The sequence below is a fragment of the Manacus candei genome, unplaced genomic scaffold (genome assembly GCF_025592945.1).
Source record: "Manacus candei isolate 608988 ecotype Guabito, Panama unplaced genomic scaffold, ASM2559294v1 h1tg000037l, whole genome shotgun sequence".
Taxonomy (NCBI): Eukaryota; Metazoa; Chordata; class Aves; order Passeriformes; family Pipridae; genus Manacus; species Manacus candei.
The window spans coordinates 8832971-8850297 of NW_026138085.1; the positions used below are offsets into that span (position 1 = coordinate 8832971).

Sequence of the window (17327 nt, forward strand, 5' to 3'; positions counted from 1 at the left end):
ATGACTTCTTACTTGAAAAGAATTTCTAAGTAAACTCCAAGCCTCATTTTTATAAGGGAGGATGGTATTTGCAGAAAAGGTCAAGGCTGTAACAGTCGGTATCCTCGGAGATAGGAATTCTGAGCCCCTGCAGCTTCCCATAATTTGGCACATCTTTCAACTCTCAAGTCCCCATTTCACATCCCCAGTCGAGAAAGACATGAGGTTTTGATTTCAAAATGCAAAGCTCCACTGACTGGGATGCTTTTCCATAAAGAAAATGTACAGGAACAAAAATGTTTAGGATTTCACTGATTATATGGCTATGCTTAGCCCCAGCCCTGTGCCAGGATCTATTAGTGCTGGGGCTGCAGGAACAGACCCTTGCAAGGAGGCATCAGTGGAACTTCTGCCTCTGGGGAGGTCCAACTGCAGCCCTTGCATCCCCTCTCCTTGATTCAGTTTTGGCTGGTCACAGGACAGGGGAGCAGGATGGGTCAGGCTGCCTGGCATTGCTCAAGGCTGGAGATCTGCTGTACTTGTCACTGGGGGAGCAGGCAGCAATCTCTGACTTTAGCAGGTGTGAGAGAAGCCTTTCCTGCGAGAGTCTGCGAGGAGAGCATGGAAACACGAACATAACTAGCAGTGAAAACTGAGTGGGATTTGTGTTTCTGGTGAGATGTCAGGAAATAGCTTTAAAAATGCAGTGCTGAGAGGCTTCCCAGGAAGCTTTACCTATTCCCTCACCTGGGAAGATCGCTGCGGTGAATTCCTCAGGCGTGACGCAGCAAAGAGCTGCTCCGGAGCTGCCTCGGCTCTCCCGGCAATTCCAGGCGTGGGCTCAGGGAGGAGAGCGAAGGGCAGTACCTGGGAACCTGGGAAGATCAGGCAGAAGCGCTGGCAGTAGCTCTGACTCAGCTCACCGTGTGGGCTGACATATGTATATTGCCATATACATTTGTAAATGTTTTGGTATGCCTGAGCAAGCCAATATCTGGAATTAATTTTGTTCTTTTGGGAGGCAAGACAGGGAGCCCGTAAAGAGAATAAATCCAAGTGGACCACATGTATGAATCTTGCTGGGGTTTGTTCAGTTGGCTGAGACCTGTGTGTTGATGTGCATTTGCAGTTTGAATTGCCTGGATTTGATTTTCCTTACCTCACTTATAGAGTGACTCGGACCAAATTGAAGTAAGATCATTCCAGTCTTGAAGCAGACTTGTCATCATCATGGCTAGGCTTTGCAAATGAAGATTTGGGAAGGACTCTACCCACATTTGCTACAAGCACACTGGTGGCTAAAGAGGCCAATGTGAGATAGACAAGTCTGGTTGCAGAAGCAGACTTATATGCTGGTATTAAACATACATTAGAGAGTTGTGCAATGCAGAATCCCTGCTCTGCAGTCTGTTTTAGTGTTTCTTTTTGTCTCAGTGCCTCTGTACTTTTTAATGTCAACACGCTGATACTGGCTGTGCTATTTTGTGAGACATGATGTCCTAAGGGGAGGTGAGGATCATTTCTCTGTCACTAACGTTTGCCACTTTTGGGAGCAGAATGCACTCTCACCATGTTACACATTAGAAGACGAAAAATTCCTTTTTAAGGCTGAAATTGCAAGGAGGATGGTAGAGGCAGAATGCAGCTACCTCAGCTGCATCAGAGCTCCTGCAAAAAAAAAATGCAATGGGCCAACAAGGGGTCCAGCACCAGCACAGGCTATTCCTTGGCTGTAGCCTGACTGCAGGATGATCTGGGATCATATCCCATCAAACTCTCTCACAGTTCTGCTGGCAAAATGCACTTTCTCGTTGGTGTTTGACGACAGTCCATGACAGGATTATAAAGAGCTGCTGCACTTACAGGCAAAGAAATGCTACAGGTCCTAGATTGCTGCAAATCACATTTATGCTTGTGAAGCCCATCTCATCTGAAGGCTTCAACTGGATTAGTTATTTTTAAACCCCACAGAAGGAGTGTTAAAAATGTGCTTTTTCATGCAAGCAGCCTTAAAAAAAACCCCCCGTGCTTTATGTTCTGAGGTGCTTTCTCATAATTTCCCCATCCCTTTGCTGCCTACACCCTGACACTGTATGAAAATTACTTTGGAGACAACACAAAGGGCTGTTTCTGCAGTTTGCTTTTTGTAAACCTTAGGATTTTGCTTTTCTCCTTTGCTGAAACTCCAGTAACCATTTAAGATTTTGATACCTGATTTGAGAGAGAATTACAGCTCCTGCATGTGCCTGTTACATCCCTGTATGGAGCCGCTGGCTGGTACTTATTGATATATTATTAATAGCTGACAGTGGAGAGCCAAATGAATGTCCTCTGGTTTTAAGGTAAAATCGTGAAGGGATAACTCTTGCTGTTACATGAACTGAGTCTTTTATACATGCAGAACAAACCTTATCAGCTATTGCAGCTTTTAGAAAGTGTTGCTGTTGTATTTCTTAATGGGTCTGGCTGAAATCCAGCGCTTGGGGCTTTGGGGGCTGCCAACACCTTGCCCACAGGCAGGTGCTGTGGTCAGCCACAGATCCCCTTCCTGGCTCCTATGGGATGCACTTATGGATGCTGAGTTGTGCCTAAAGCCAACGTGGCTGAGCAGAGTGTGCCAGCTCGCAAGGGGCTTTTGTAATCCAAGATCATCAGGGCAGTAAGAAGAAACCCTTAAGTACCTGCACTCCCTGCTCCTTTCCTAAGGTGAACACAGACTAATTTAAAGCAGATGAGGTGGCTCTGACATGCTGCAGTGAACCCAATCCATGGCTCCTGCTAAGGGAAAAACCTCCTGAAACAAGCAGAGGCTTTGTCTGAGCTTGAGAAGGGCATGAGCTTCTGCTCCCTGTGTTTTTCATCCTATAATTTATTCCACATCTCCCTTTCTGCCCTCAAGCCAAGCTTCCAGGTCCCAGATAAGCAGCGAGCGAGGTCTCCCTCTCCTAGGGGAATGACAGGCCGGGGACAAAGTCTCTCTCCTGGCTCTCCCTGCTATACAGAGGAAGGGTTGGCTCTGTCCCCATGTCCTGCCTGGCTGGCACAGGGGACGGGCTGTGGGGGGACGAGTAGACAAATTACCTCTGCCCCTCTTGGCTGAAGCTCCTGGCTCAGCTTCAGAGGGCTTTTCTTACCACCTTATCACAGCAGCTGAAATTCCAGCTAAGCAAAACCCAGCCACAGACTTATTCAAAACATTTATTAGTGTTTAAGGAAAATAATAGTGTGAAAGGTACAGAGCTTTCTCTAAAGCCATATGCATTTTCTTTATTTACAAGCTTATTTGGCTGCAAATTCTACATGAGATAAAACTAGTATGTTTTTCTCCCAGAGATTTGGAATTAAGGACAGTTTGTATTTTTTTTATTTTATTTTTTTTCTCCTTTTAGTTCAGCACTGTAAGTTAGGACAGCATTTTCCAGGGTTTACTGCTATCTTTTTCCAGTAGGCGTTTTGCTTCTTGCAGTATTTTCATTCCAGAACAAGGCTCATTCCAGATGCAAAGCATAAAGGAAACATTCATACCTTGGCTTTTAAGCTAAACCTCCTCTATGAACAGCAAGTTCATAAGGAATGTTAATTAAAGCATCATACAGTATCTAAATGGACTTTTTTTTTTTCTTTTTTATAAAGAATTAAGGCTATGTAGATGTCACAATAAAATAATCTCAGGTAAGACGCACCCTATCTGTTAGATATGAAAGAAGGTTTAACAATAAATAAATGATTTATGCTGTCAATAACATTATGGAACTGTATAAAACTATATTTACGCAGCTTTAAACATAAAAAAACCCATACTAGTGGCATGAATATATACAACACAGGTCATGACATACGTTTAAATTATCATAGCCAGCAGTGTTTTTTTTTAAATGGGGACACTATAATAAATAGAAATGTTAAATATTTACAATAATAGCATATGTGGAATCAGTAGATGAACACATAAAATCTTCACACACAGAGGAAAAAAAATGATGCCTTATACAAAAATCCCTCCCACCCACAGCTTGTCCTCCCCCCCCCCAATTTTCATTGACTAAACAAGGGGAATATACAGTTTTCCCCACAGAACCAATGAATACAAATAAAACTGTATGCATGCTGAGGTGATATGTTGACTGAGACATTCAAGGATGTAGATCTCTATGTTTGGTTCCCATTGATGAATCAGACCTCTAATGACAGAGGGATCTTATTTTAGTTCAATGCAAGAACATTGCACTGGTAGCAAGTTGTTTCTGGTTTGCATTTGTTTTCCTTTTCTTTTTTTTTTTTTTTTTGCTAAAATGCTTGGATTGTCTTTTTGGTTTGAGCTTGTTCTTCGTGGTGGCTCTGTGCCACCGGGGGGGAGGACGCTTGCAGGAAACCCATGGAGGCACATGCTAGAAACCTTCTCATGGTACCACCAACAGCCAGCTTTTGGAGCAGAGGAGGTGGCCAACACTCAGACCCAAACCAACCTTCCCAAGCTGCTCCACGGGACAGCCTGGGTGCCCCAGGGATGGCAGAGCTGTCGCCAGCCCAGTGGCGCAGCTGCCACACCCACTGGCACATCACCATGGTCTTTGTTGCTATAGCATCTGGCCTGATCCCACCTCTTCCCACTTGAGTCAAACAAAAATGTTATCAGAGAACTTTGCTAAAATCAGGCAGGATCAGGGTCATGTCTTTAGAGCAGAGACCTGGTGATCACAGAAACACACCTTTTCAACTTAACTGTCCTCTCCTGCTTCCTACGTGGTTGCTATTAAAAGCAGTGCCTCTACCTTCCGCGGGTGGATCCATGCATTAAACCCTGAATACAGCTATTAGGAGCCGTGTTCACTCAGCAGTAACTGAAATCTGAGTTGGAAATTGTAGCCAAATTCCAACACCCTCTACTGCTTATGCAGCTCCTTCCCACTATGCGACAAGACGTACGTTAGTTCACTGGGTACGTTCTGTCCCTGCTGAACTGCCTTCCTGCCCCCACAGCTTTCCTCCCAAACTTTCTAAATGAGAAGGCTCAAATCCCTGGTGTGATTCCCACTTTCTAAGAAAACTCACTTTTTCTCTCGAGGAAGCTGAGAGCTCACCTTTCTGTCCTCGTGGATGCCGTAACCTCCATTTCCAGTACAATATCTGGGGATATAGGATTGCAGAGCTGCAACCTGAGAATTACAATTGCATAGGGGGTAGGAGAGATATGGCCAAACACCTCATTCACACTTGAAACTGCTTAAAGACAATAAGCTCTTGACACTCTTCATCTTTACTAACTCACTCTGTGGAGACTGGTGGTCATTATCTGCACAACAATTAAAAAACCCGAGTCAATCCCCTCTCCTTATCTTTGGCATTTGGATAAACCATAGCTATAGGTAGGTTAGAGTGGGGCTCCACATCTCAGCAAACCATACCACGCTACTGCTAAGGAGAGACAGATTTCTGATGGGCCTTCAACGCAGCCCTACAGAAAAACTAAACATATGGGGTCCTTCGCTGTCTGAGCCCACACCCATCCCTTTAGGCTTGGGCTGTCTATAAGGGTGGAAGACCTGTATCACTGAAGGGGCAGATGTAAGCAGAGAATATGCACAGGGTTCTTAGAGGTCCACAAGAATACTTTTGGGGGTCCTCCGCACTGTGCAAGTCTTTAACAGTCACATTGCCTTGTCTGGAAGCTGACTACTCGCCTGTGATACGCTGAAGGGACTGGGTATGATACTGTGATTAGCAAGTGTCAAGTTATGCAGTGGTTCAAAACAAACAGGGGGGCACTTAAACCAGGCAGCGTCACCCAGGTGGGAACAATGGCTCAGAAGTTAGTTAAGAGAAAGTGGTGGAGCTCCAGACCGCACGGTTCCTGTGCGAGAGACGGGGCAGCTACTTCATTAGAGAGCTTCACATAGAGAGCCTGGAGCTCTTGTGTTCTCAGCCACAAGCAGAAACCAAATCCCTTTGGAATTCAGCCATCTGCTGTAAGGCTGTGCCCTAGACCTTTGGAGGTGCTAAGCCACAAGCAGCCACATGCAGTCTGGCAGAGCCCTCTTGGAACAGTCTCCCCAGCCAAGGAGACCAAGGGAAAAAAACAAAACAAACCCCAAAACCAACCCAACAATCCCCAAACAAGATCCTAAATTTCAGATTATGTCTGTTTCATAAAAAAGGGGAAAAGAATTTAGTTGGAGACATTTTGCCACGTTTGGTGGCTGCTCGAGTGTCGAGTTTGCTGGATCGATAACCCATTGCCACTGCTCTCCCTTTGCTACTATATACACTGTTGCCGAGGTCCATATATATCTTGCAATGCCCTGTGCTTGACCTCTGAATGGGAAATGCTTTGGAATGTCCATAGACGGGAAGATGGAACTCAGGAGGATTCCGGTGGAGGGGGAGGATGGGGGGGAAGGGGGAGCTGGTGCCTTTTTTCACCTCCGGATGTCGGAGAAGTCGGACAGTTCGTCTGCCCGGTCCATGATCCCTTGTGCCCCTTTGGGACTGTGGCCCCCAGCTTTCACCCGGGCGTGGGCGTTCAAGTGGCCCTTGGTACCTCTCTCTCCCTTGGATGCTCTCGAGCTCTCCCTGTGGTCGGGGTCGGAGTGGGCCAGCATGTCCCCACGGCCAGCACCGCCTTTGGTGGCTTCACCCGGCTTCTTCTCGGCGCCCAGGGCGGCGTCACCGTGCACAGCCGAGGTGCAGAAGCTCAGGATGGAGCAGAGACTTCCCCAGTTCTGTTCACACTGGGCCTGGACGCTTCTTGTTATTGCCTTTTTCACCTCCTCGCCACAGGTGAGCAGGATATTCACTAGGTCAACATATGGCCTAGAGGAAAAGGAAACAGGGAGAGGAGAGTTAAAAAACACAAGGGAATCTGCCTCACGGTCCCCTGGGCACAGCACAGGTCAGTGGTGGGAGCCCCTGCCACCCACTGAGTCGGCAGCCTTGGAGAGCAATTCTGCAGCATGTTTTTTATGCAATATACTATATTCTGATTGGCCATTTTGCTGTAGGACACTGTGGCATCCCGTCAAAGCTTTACTGGATCTGCCTTGATTACTCTCCCAGTGGAGAACTGGAATGTCCACCAGAGGAACAGATGAGGTCTCCCTGCTTGGCAAATGGAAGAACTGCTATCTCATACTTTCTGCCTCTCTCTCTTTCCACAACATTTCATCTTTAGTAGTCAGGACACACCACGAAGGAAACTTGCTCATGTCCAGAGCCATCAGCTTCATCAAGCAGTTGCTACCTCCAGGTGACTGGCAGGTACAGAGCATTCACCAATCACCAGTCTGCAAGAGGGAGGCACTGCCTCACCTCTATGAAAGCAAAAAAGAGGTTCTTTGGCTTTTCTCATCTCTGAAGCACTGGGTATTGATCTCCACCACAGGCGAGATCCTATCTGAACTTGGGATCTGACTGCACAGAGCTCAGACACACAGAAATCCACTTTGCAGGTACTTTTTCTTCCCACACCAAGGTTCTTTTTCTTCATTTCCTTACAGAGTTGAGTACAGCTTTCAGTATATACCTTTCCCCAGCCAAACAAGCCATGGCTGAACACCCTTTGTGCTTCCTACCCTCATCCCTGTGAGTCCCCACACACAGGCACTTCGGCTTCCTCAGCCACGGGTCACCGAGTGCAGCGATTTTAAAATAGTTGTGGTCACAAGTTTTGTGGGTCAATATTGATGTTGTCTATTGACACAACGGCTCAGCTGCTTGCAGGCCCAGAAGGACGTGCTTAAAAATCTTCCACAGTAGGAACCATCCCCAGCACAAGTGGAAAACTGCCCAGGGTCAGCACTCGTGGCTGTGTGGGGTGGTGGGGGTGCAACTTCTGGGCACACCATCCACCAGCTCTGGTGGCTGTGGACAAGTCTAAATTTCTTCTCACTAGCTAAGTCAGAAGAAACAAGGAAAACTAACCAATTATGATCAGTGTCTGACACTACCCAACTACTTAAACTCATTTTGAATCACTAATCTTAGAGAGCCACCTATTCCCCTATCTCAAAATATTTCCCATGGTTGGATTGTTTCTGCTGTTTAAAAAAAAAGTTACTTGGAATGCAGCAGCGACCAATCTGCCAAGGCCTGTCACCACTTCCACCATAGCAAATCAGCCTGACCCCCACCCCACCACAGCTGACTCAGGAGGAGGCTTCACTGCCCTGGTTGTGTTCCACAACACTCATCAGGAGAGAACAGTCAGAACAAAATAGTCAGAGGAAAAGTGTGAGAGCTGCCACTTGCTTCTCTGCTCCTGGTTTTTGTTTTAAATGTAAAATAGAAGAGAGAACTGAGAATGTTGCATACAAAGCAATCCAGCAGAAGGAAATAAAAAAAAAATTGGTTCTTCAAATTGGGCATAACCTTTACAAAAATCTTTGTAGGAAAAAAGGTCGCTGGTATGACTAAAAAGCGGCTCAGCTGCCAAATATTTCAGGTATTCAGAGCCTGCCAGAGCCCTGCGGATTAATACTGGCCCATTTCTCCTTCCCTGTTTTACTTTCTGCAGTTCAGCTGGCCTGACCAGAGTACCTGAACTGAGCACAAGGCTGCAAGTCAGCAGACGTGATTTTATTTCCAGCTCTGCCACACTTGCCTATTGATCTTGAACAAGTTCCTTAGTTCAAGAGCTTCAGAGATGGCCTCTAAATTTAGGGGAGGGGAGGAGGCTGGCTGGTTCTATTTGGGGAGTCCCGCATAGGAGAGCTGAGCTCCGACTCCGTGAGATGCTGAAGTGTAGGATGCGCTAAATGAGATCATGCAAATTATAGGTGTTCACTGAATGACCCGTCTCTTCTCAACCAACAACCCCCCAGTTAAGCTCCCCAGAAATAAGCAGCTGCCTTTGCACATTCCTGCTTTAGCCTGTTCATAAAATAAGGATAACTTACTCCTCTTTGGACAGGCTTTTGGCTCTCATAGCTCTTTTCATCCCCAAATGATGGGGGGGTTAATTGGTGCCAAGTACCCAATTTACAGCCTGCTAACACAGCCCAGGCAGTGCCCAGAGAGGTGCTGCTGTGCAGGATGGAGCCCTGCTTCCCCTCTCCACCAGCCAGTGGGATGCTGCCCATCGCCCTGGGCACAGCAGCCCTGGTAAGGCCAGACTCTGCCACCAGCCATGCCTTTGATCCCAGCCTCAGGAATGTCCATGGAAAGGGCCTTGCTTTCAGGCCACCATGTTCAGCTTGTACAAACCACAGCACATGATTTCTGTGAGTAAACTGGCACTGAAGCATCTCTCTGCAACTGCAGCTAAGTATTAGGGGGGTGGTTTTCAACAGAAAGTAAGGGAATCAGAGCGCAGCTCCTTTGGATACTGATGAAAATGCAAGGCTAAAATTCCAAAAGAAATGATTCTGCAAAAAAAAAAAAAAATTGGCTGTCATGACTGCTGGGATTTGGAGTTTCTGTGTTAATATCAAGGCACAGAGGTGTGGTAGGAAGATGCTCTAAGATTAAGCCTGATGCCAGGCTGTGGCTCAGCCTTCTTGCCTGGGAGTGAGACGTTCACCTGCAAGAAAAACTGGCTCTGATTTTTGCATTTGTGCACAAAGAGTCAGTACAAACAGCTTGTGCCTGGTTTGTTGCTGTCATGTAGGAGCTTTGATCAATTCCAAATAGGATTCGTGCCTGCCATTCCTTGGAGGACAGCTGTGTTCCCAGTCAGAGGAATGAAGTCCTCAAAATCTGACTTCTGCCTTCATTTTGTACATCTCCATGTTTTATTAAAAACCATCTGAGATTAATAAAGAATAAGATGAATGGGAGATTACCTGGGGGACTGCAGCTCTTTCAGGGACAATTAACTACAAGACATTTGAAAGTATGTATTTAAAGAAGAAATTATCATCTCGCTGACAACTTTGCATAAACCTTCTTCCCCCTTCTCTAGTTGTCATCCTTAACAGGATACTGGGGTCAAGAAAGATGCCTTTGAGCTCAGAAAGCAAAGAGACATTGTGAGATGCTTCTGGAAATGACAGACACTGACAGTGCATTTGCCAAAGGACCAAGGGGACAGGCAGATCCAACTTCAACCCACTTCATCTCCTTCCACAGTCACATCTAGCCCTTTGTACACAGCCTATTCTTCAAGGGCCCCTGCAAAGAAAGCATTACCTCGGCCTTGTACATGGGAAAACGAGAGGTGCTTAAGGCCAGAAGGAGGTGAAACAGCCCATTGGCACCATCGCGCTCCTGGAAGGAGCTCCCACGCTCTGACTGCACCAGCACAGAGGCACTTACTCATGCTGCAGCAGGTCTTTGAAGTGAATCATCTCCACAATGACCTGGACGTTCTCCTTGGCAGCAGAGCAGAGGTCATGCTTCAGGTAGCACTCCCGCTGTAACTGGAACACCATCTCTTTAATGGCAGGGCACTTACGGCTGATGCAGCTGAATTTATGCCTCAAGGCATGAGCCTTACACTTCAGAGCGTCTTTAATGAAGGATTTTCCCTGAGAAGAAAAGAAATGGAGTAGGTCTGTATTTTTGTCCATTAAGTACGGCAGGTGATTTATGCCCAGCCAGCTGCTCCTCTGCAGGACAATGTCAAGGGTTATTACAGTGCTAAGGGTATCACTTAATGGCTTTTCACTCTCTTCTCCTTGTTTCTCTGCCCTTAAAGACCATGCCAAGTCACCCAGCTTTGCTATCCCAGTGGATCTGAGACATCCAGGGCTTCCTCACTGGTGCTTTGAGGTTTCCTCTCACCCAACAGCTGAATGTCCAATGAGGGAAAGATCAAAAGTAAGCACCTTAAAGTAGTTCAGTGCTGGAGTTACTGGATTAATTTGCTTCCAGGATGGCAGAACAGCAGGTTCAAACAAAAGAGAGGGCATCCTGCCATGGCTGAGGTCCTCAGGACCACAAACAGATACCCATTCAGTAACTGCAAATTAGGTTTTCTTTATTTTAAAATTAGTTCACAAACTCACAGACATGTATGCATGATTTATAAGCACCTGCCCCATTCTCCAGCTGTCAATACTTTCTCTACTACCGCTCTCTCAGAGAGGGCTCAACTCAGCACTACTAATAATCCTCCAGTGTCTTTATGTCTGCTGCAAGAAATTTTAAGTGAGATTAAATCAAGAAACTAAAAAAGTAAGGTGGAGAAAAGCTGCTTTAGCAGCTTCTCTTTAACCACTATTTGTGATTCCTGCATTCACTTGCTTAGTGGACACCAAACCCATCCCCTCCTTTTTGCCATCTGACACTGCAGCTGCCATTCATGCAACTGCTCTGCTCAGACTCCCTTTACTTTGCTGAGCAGTCGTCTCTTGCGCTGCCTCCACCTCTTCATCAGCTTCAGATTTTACACAGGTGCCTCATGAAGACCAAATCCTTGTTCCCCTTTATCCCAAGAGTACACTGGCACAGCTCCACTGTCACTAAGTCAGGTTCACCCAGACCTGCAAGCAGATGTCGTCCCCAAATCGTTTCAAGCCAGAAATATTTCTTGCTGATCAAAGAGTTGCTTCAGTCATCATCCCTTTCTATTCCCCATACCAAAGGCACTTACTTGCCCTTCCCTTCAGTAACAAACATGCAGAGCACAGTAGGCAAATAAGGATGAAAAAGAGAATTCTTACATAAACCAAACCTGACATCAATTCTCAGGTTTCAGAGCAGAGAACAGAAAATGGACAGCATTAGTCTTGTCATTTAATGCAGCCTGAAATAACTGTAGATAATAGAGAGAGGAGCTGTGAAAAGTCATGTCATAGCAGAGGCTAAAGCCACCTCCATATTAAATAAAGCTCCAGGGGTTTAAACCTTCTGCACTGCAATAGAGACAGCCTGGATGTGAAACAGGCTGTATTTGATGAGCAATATCTGGGGATCAGGCATCAGTGGTTACACTCAGCTTTTCTAGGCCCCTTTCCCTCCCCTCCCAACAGGACTTACTTCTTTGCTCAACTCTGTTCACTGACAGAATATTGTGCAAAAAGAAATGAGTGTTTTCTGGAAGCCACTTGGAAATTAGAGTTGAAGGTTTTCAGACACCTATAAAAGCAGCAATTCCCACTTTAATGACTAGCCAGACCCTTGGTACATCCTTGAGCATTTGAGCCTAAAACTCCAGCACTTCAAAAGTGCTTCCTACTGGGTGGTCCTACCATCCCTCATGGAATGGGCTGGATACTGAAGACAGCTCTACTTTGTACCATGCTTTTAACAGTGCCATGTAGCTGGTGCTTTTAGTCAAGTTATACTGTAAACTGCCTGGTCAAGCCAAATGCCGCTGGCCCGTAGGAATGTTCCCTTCCCTCCACACTGAAATGGGAGAGTAGGTTTACAAGACATAATAACAGGATGTCTCAATGATGCATAAATGGTCTGGGGAGAAAATGAAGGAGACAAACTTAATACCACATACCATCTAAGTAACGTATTTCAACGTCAGTGCTCGAACCAAAGGCTTATTTGAGTACAGCAGCTTTAGGAGGTTGCCTGGACTGGTTGTATGCAAGTCTTGAGAACCAACTTTAATAACTGCATGTTGGGAAATATTGTGATAAGTCTAAATGAACTGGGAGCCCACGCTGCATTTCAGGGTCAGCTTTGAACAAACATGGTGCAGAAGCTTGAGTTGCCCAGTGTTTCTTAAAACCATGTTTGGCTACATTAGTGTTCTGCTGCAGTTATCCTGGGTACAGTAGGTGGAAGGGATCCAGGGAGCTGTAGCTAGAGACAGCCTGTCTCCTGGAACAGGTTGCACACCACTGCTTTGTTACTGTCCTGAGGTCTCGATTCTGGACCTTTCAACAGAAAAATTCTTACTGAGTTAATAAATCATGGCAGAAGCAGACTTGCTTTGTCATGGTAATTTTTTTTTTTCAAAGATGTGTTAAGGAAATAAAATACGGGCCAAGTGTATGTTAGAAGCAAGCGGATATGTAGGACATTTCACCATGTTACCTGGGCATCGAATTTTCCAGCGTTGTGCAGGAATGTCATGCAGATCTCGTGTAAGCCTCGGATCTCGCAAGAATTGTTTTCAAAGCATTCAAACACTCCACATCCCACATCGCCAGCATTTACCAGGCAGTGCTGGATTTCAGCTAAAATGAGTATTGGTTAGAGTTAATTTGAAGAACTGTTCATAGAAACTGGTGGTGGGTAGGGGAGAGGGAGTTATTTTGCTACCAACGTGAGTTTGAAAGAAAAATGCGTGACAATTAATTGTACCCGCAGAGTGCCCACTTTTTGCAGAAATTAGGCCAAAACTTGGGTGTATTACGTTATGAAAGTGATATCTGAGAAACAAATGCCAAATCCACTATGCTTACGTCAACCTATTTCACTTGAGAACTGTCTAATGCTCTTGCATTCCTCAGGAGCAAAGGACGGGCATGATTTTTGCTGTCTGACTTGTACATAGTCCCCCATCAACTTTAAGTGCCACAATGAGAAGCTCAGAACCCAGTCAGCCAAAATTTTTCATTTTTGGTATTTTGAGCTAGTTTCTGGCCATTTGGCACAATGTTTTTTTACAGACCACTGGGTTTTACCTGTCAGGGTGTCTATCAAGTTAATGGCAAAACTCCCACTGATGCATAAAGTCTCTTGCACTGAGTGTTGTCTGAAACTGCAACTACGTGCTGACCTATGCAGAAAATCAATAGAAGATATATATATTTATATAGGTAGTACATGAAATAGATGAACTGGAGCTAGTAGTTACATATGTATTTATTCTGCCCTTTCAGATGTTATGTAATGCTGTAAAAAATGCTGTCTAATACTCACTTTCAAAAAAAACCAACCACCAACCCAAAAATCTGATTCTTAACACGACAGCTTCTGGTCCTTTAAAAAAAAAAATGGATGTAGTAGTACTGCCAGAGGGAAGGTGGTTGCTGAAAAAGCCTGGGGATAAAGTTAAACAGGGGCAGCTTTTAGACCAGAACTGAGGATGCTAAGAATTCCTGTACTCTGTGCCCTGTGGTACCTTTAATTAAAGTTCGCCCTTGGGAGCCAGCCTAATCCCCCTCGAACCGAAGCGTGTTTCAGCCATCCCCAGCCTCCCCCTCTGCCATGCGGTCCATTTGCAAGTCTTTACAGCAACTTTCGGTCTAATTTCAACCCGCTGCAAGGCAGAGAGAGGAGCCGCGGATGTAAATGCGGAGCCTGCGGGAGTTCACACGACCCCCCCTCACACCTCAAAATGCACCGCCGCTGCATTTTTTTCTTCTTTTCCTTTTTTTCCCCTTCTACCTGCCCCGAAAGTGCATCAGGGGGTGGCACAGGGGAGCCCCGGGGGTGGGCTGCGGGGATTGTCTGAGCCACGGGCGAAAAGCTGCGCAAACCCACCCGTCCCGGGGAAGGGGGAAAGGGGCACTGGAGCCCTTTGTGGAGCGCGGAGCCGGGCGCTGCCGGGTCCGGGAGCGCGGCTGTGGTGCTTGTGTTGGCATCCGGATGCAAACCCTTTGCCGGATCACATGTCCTGGCTCCAGCGTGCTGAGAACTGCACAGTGCCGTGATTCACATGTGGCAGTCCCTAATGGGCATTCGTGCATTCCTGCTCGTGTGTGTTTAAACACGTCTCGCAGCACTGAGAGTGTTAAAAAAAAAAAAAAAAAAAAAAAAAAAGGCAAGGGAGAAGGGGGGGGGGGGGAAGAAGACGGGGGGGGAAGGGAAGCGTCTGGATCCCGCGCTCTGTCTTTGCACGGCTGGGAAGCGATCCAGCGAAGTGCACGCCTCAGCTCTCTTTTTCTAGGCAGATAATACCCGGGGGAGGGAGCGCGGAGGGCGGGAGAGGAGGAGAGAAACCCCCGGCCCGTTGCATCATTGCACGGCTCCCTACGGAGGGGGCAAAGCTCCGGTCATTCCAGCCGCTTCCCGGCCCTCCGGGCTCTCCCCCAGCCCTCGACCCGGTTTCGAGAAACTTTCTCCTCCCCGGCCCAGCATCTCCTCGGGGCTCGGGCCGCCCCGGGGCCGCTGCGAGCCCGGCGGAGCCGCTCCGTGCCCGGCGCGGGGCCGCGGCTGTGCGCGGGCAACACGTGCTTGGCAGAGCCGGGCTTTAAAGGTAATTAGGAGCGAGCTCTGATTTCCTCCGCTGATTTATGCCTGACAGTCGCGCACCGAAATAAAACGCCTGTCACAACTCGACGCGGCTGCAGCAGCGCGGGGAGGGGGACGCGCACAGACCCCCCCGGTCCCCCCGCTCCCGCCCGTACCTGTGTTCTGCAGGGACAGGCGCCCCTTCTGCTGCGGGGTCCTGTCCTGCGGCCCCTCCGGCGGGTGCGTGGCCTCAGTGCCCGCGGCCGCCCTGGCGCTGGCCAGCAGCAGGGCCGTGGCCAGCAGCAGCAGCAGCGCCGGGGCCACCAGCTTTCCGCCGAGCTCCGCGCACATGGTCGTGCCTTCCCCCCGCCGCCGCCGCCGCGTCCTCCCCCGCCGGGTGCCGCACCCGGGCCCAGCGCGCTGCTCGCCGCGGCCCCGAGAACCGCATGTGCCCGGCGCGGCGGCGAGCGCGGAGTGGCAGCGGCGGCGCCGGAGGGAGCCTCAAATATCCCCGCCGAGCCCCGGTGTCACTCGCATGAGGGAGCCGAGCAGGTGTCGCTTCGCGCCGCGGCCAATGGCAGCCGCCGCCCCGCTCCGACCGCCCGCCGGGGGCCGGCCCTGCCCCGCCGGCAGGTTGCAGCCGCCCGCCCCCCGCCCCACCCGCACCGCGCCGCGGGGGTGGGAGCGCGGGGGGCACCGGCACCGACCGCGCCCGGCGGGGCGGGGGGAGGGATTGCAAAAAAAAAAAAAAAAAAAGGTGAAAAAGCGGGATTTTGACAAGCGCGCTGGTTTGGAAGGGAGGAGGGAGGCGGCAGCCGGCAGCAAGCGGCCAGTCCCCCCGCAGGCAACTTCGGGGCTCTCCCAACACAAGGGCAGCGGCGGGGGTGCCCGTGCCCGGAGCCGGCTGCCAGCGCCGGCCGTCCTGCGGCACTGCTGCCTCATGGCAAGACTTCATTTAAAAGAAAAAAAAAAAAAAAAGAGAAAGAAAAAAAAAAAAAAGGAAAAATCCCTCTCCGAAGCAGCTATTGCAATGACTTTCTTGGAAATCCTCCACTCTCTCATTTTATTTTTTTTTTCCTCCCTGGTATTTTGTACCCTGCTTGCTCCTTGGGGATTTGGGCCAAATCCATCACTTAAGGGGGGGGGAAAGTGGTACCTGGGTGCGGACCCGGATGGGTGAGCAGGGGACAGGCTCTGCTTTCCCGGGGGGGGTGAACTCCCCTTCCCTCCCCCGGTGGAGAGCATCACTCTTTCAAGCCCCCCCAGAGCAACCCCCATCCAGCTCTGGCTGCTGCCTTTTGTCCCGTAGCTGGAGCGGGGAGGAGGGGACGACAACACACGGCAACGAAGGAAAATCCGTAGCAGGTGACGAGAAGTGCCGCGCTGGCTGGGGAGGGGGCGTGCGTGTCTCCCCTTGCCCTGCCGTAATGCACATCAGATGTTTCATCAGACCCCGCAGGCCCCATGCGGTCCCGTGTCCCCCCGCCCCCAGCAGCCCCCGAGCCCCCGGCAGTGCCGGGGCGCGCTGTGCCGTGCCGGGGGCGGGGGTCCGGCCGGGGGGGGGGGCGCAGCCAGGAATGTCTCCAGCTGCTGCTGCCGCCCGCTCCCTCACAGCTGTCAAAATGCACTTGAGGAAATCCACTCACACCTCCCCGAGCAAGGGTCTCCTCGGCGGGACGTGACACCGCGCCGCAGGACCATGGCTCCACGGCTACGCACCAGCAGGCACGTCCTGACACCCCGTCGCAGCCCCCCGACAGCCCCCGCTCGCCTGGGCCTTCCCTGGTGTTGTCTCAGGCCGGGGGGGGGGTGGTGGTGTTGTGCGCTGTGCCTGAGCTGTGCGAAGTTTTATTTTTATCGTTCTGTAGGGTTTGACATCGAAACATCTTTTTTAAGATTGAAATTCTTAGCGGCGGTGCCAAGCTCGTGTGGAAATTCCCTTTTATCAACATGCTGCTGCCTTTGGAACTGCAACTTGCAGCTTTTCCTCTAAGGAACTGGCTGTGCCAGTGAGGATGTCTGCAAAGCCCCTGTGCCCCTGGGATGGGCTCTGCCCTTTCTGACAACAGGGCTATTAAAGGAATAGGTTTTTCTTCTTCATTTATACCTCACCCAGAGTGCCTGCTGGCCCTTCTTTTGTCCTTGTTCTCTTACTATTTATACTGCTGAAGAGTTTTGCTCTTTAATTGCCTTTGCCAGGTCTAACTTAGCTCAACTTTAACAATTCTCATCTCCAGTGTTCAAAGACGAGGGACTGAATGAACTCGGGAGCAGAACAGAGGGAGTATGGGCAGGAGAATTTAAGAGATGGCAATTTTTCTCTGTTGGAGGAAGAA

General features: G+C 48.9%; 1 protein-coding gene and 1 long non-coding RNA gene across 2 annotated transcripts in view; both read right to left on the reverse strand.

Annotated features, from left to right (window-relative positions):
• LOC127473698 (uncharacterized) overlaps window positions 1-17327 on the reverse strand; it is a 901041-nt gene that overhangs the window by 655744 nt on the left and 227970 nt on the right. The gene's annotated exons all lie outside the window — the stretch shown is intronic.
• On the reverse strand, window positions 4234-15470 carry STC2 (stanniocalcin 2). Its single transcript, XM_051793613.1, has 4 exons — window positions 15168-15470; window positions 12907-13049; window positions 10228-10439; window positions 4234-6789 (listed from the first exon to the last, which is right to left on the reverse strand). The coding sequence occupies exons 1-4, from the start codon at window positions 15340-15342 to the stop codon at window positions 6396-6398; spliced, it is 924 nt and encodes a 307-aa protein (XP_051649573.1). The 5' UTR covers window positions 15343-15470; the 3' UTR covers window positions 4234-6395.

Excerpts from the sequence above, each read along its gene's own strand:
- STC2 (XM_051793613.1), bottom strand. The coding sequence starts at position 15,342 with ATGTGCGCGGAGCTCGGCGGAAAGCTGGTGGCCCCGGCGCTGCTGCTG. Across the intron at positions 10,440-12,906 it reads CTGGAAAATTCGATGCCCAG|GGAAAATCCTTCATTAAAGA; the intron begins GTAACATGGTGA and ends TTTTCTTCTCAG. Across the intron at positions 6,790-10,227 it reads AAAGACCTGCTGCAGCATGA|GCCATATGTTGACCTAGTGA; the intron begins GTAAGTGCCTCT and ends CTTTTCCTCTAG.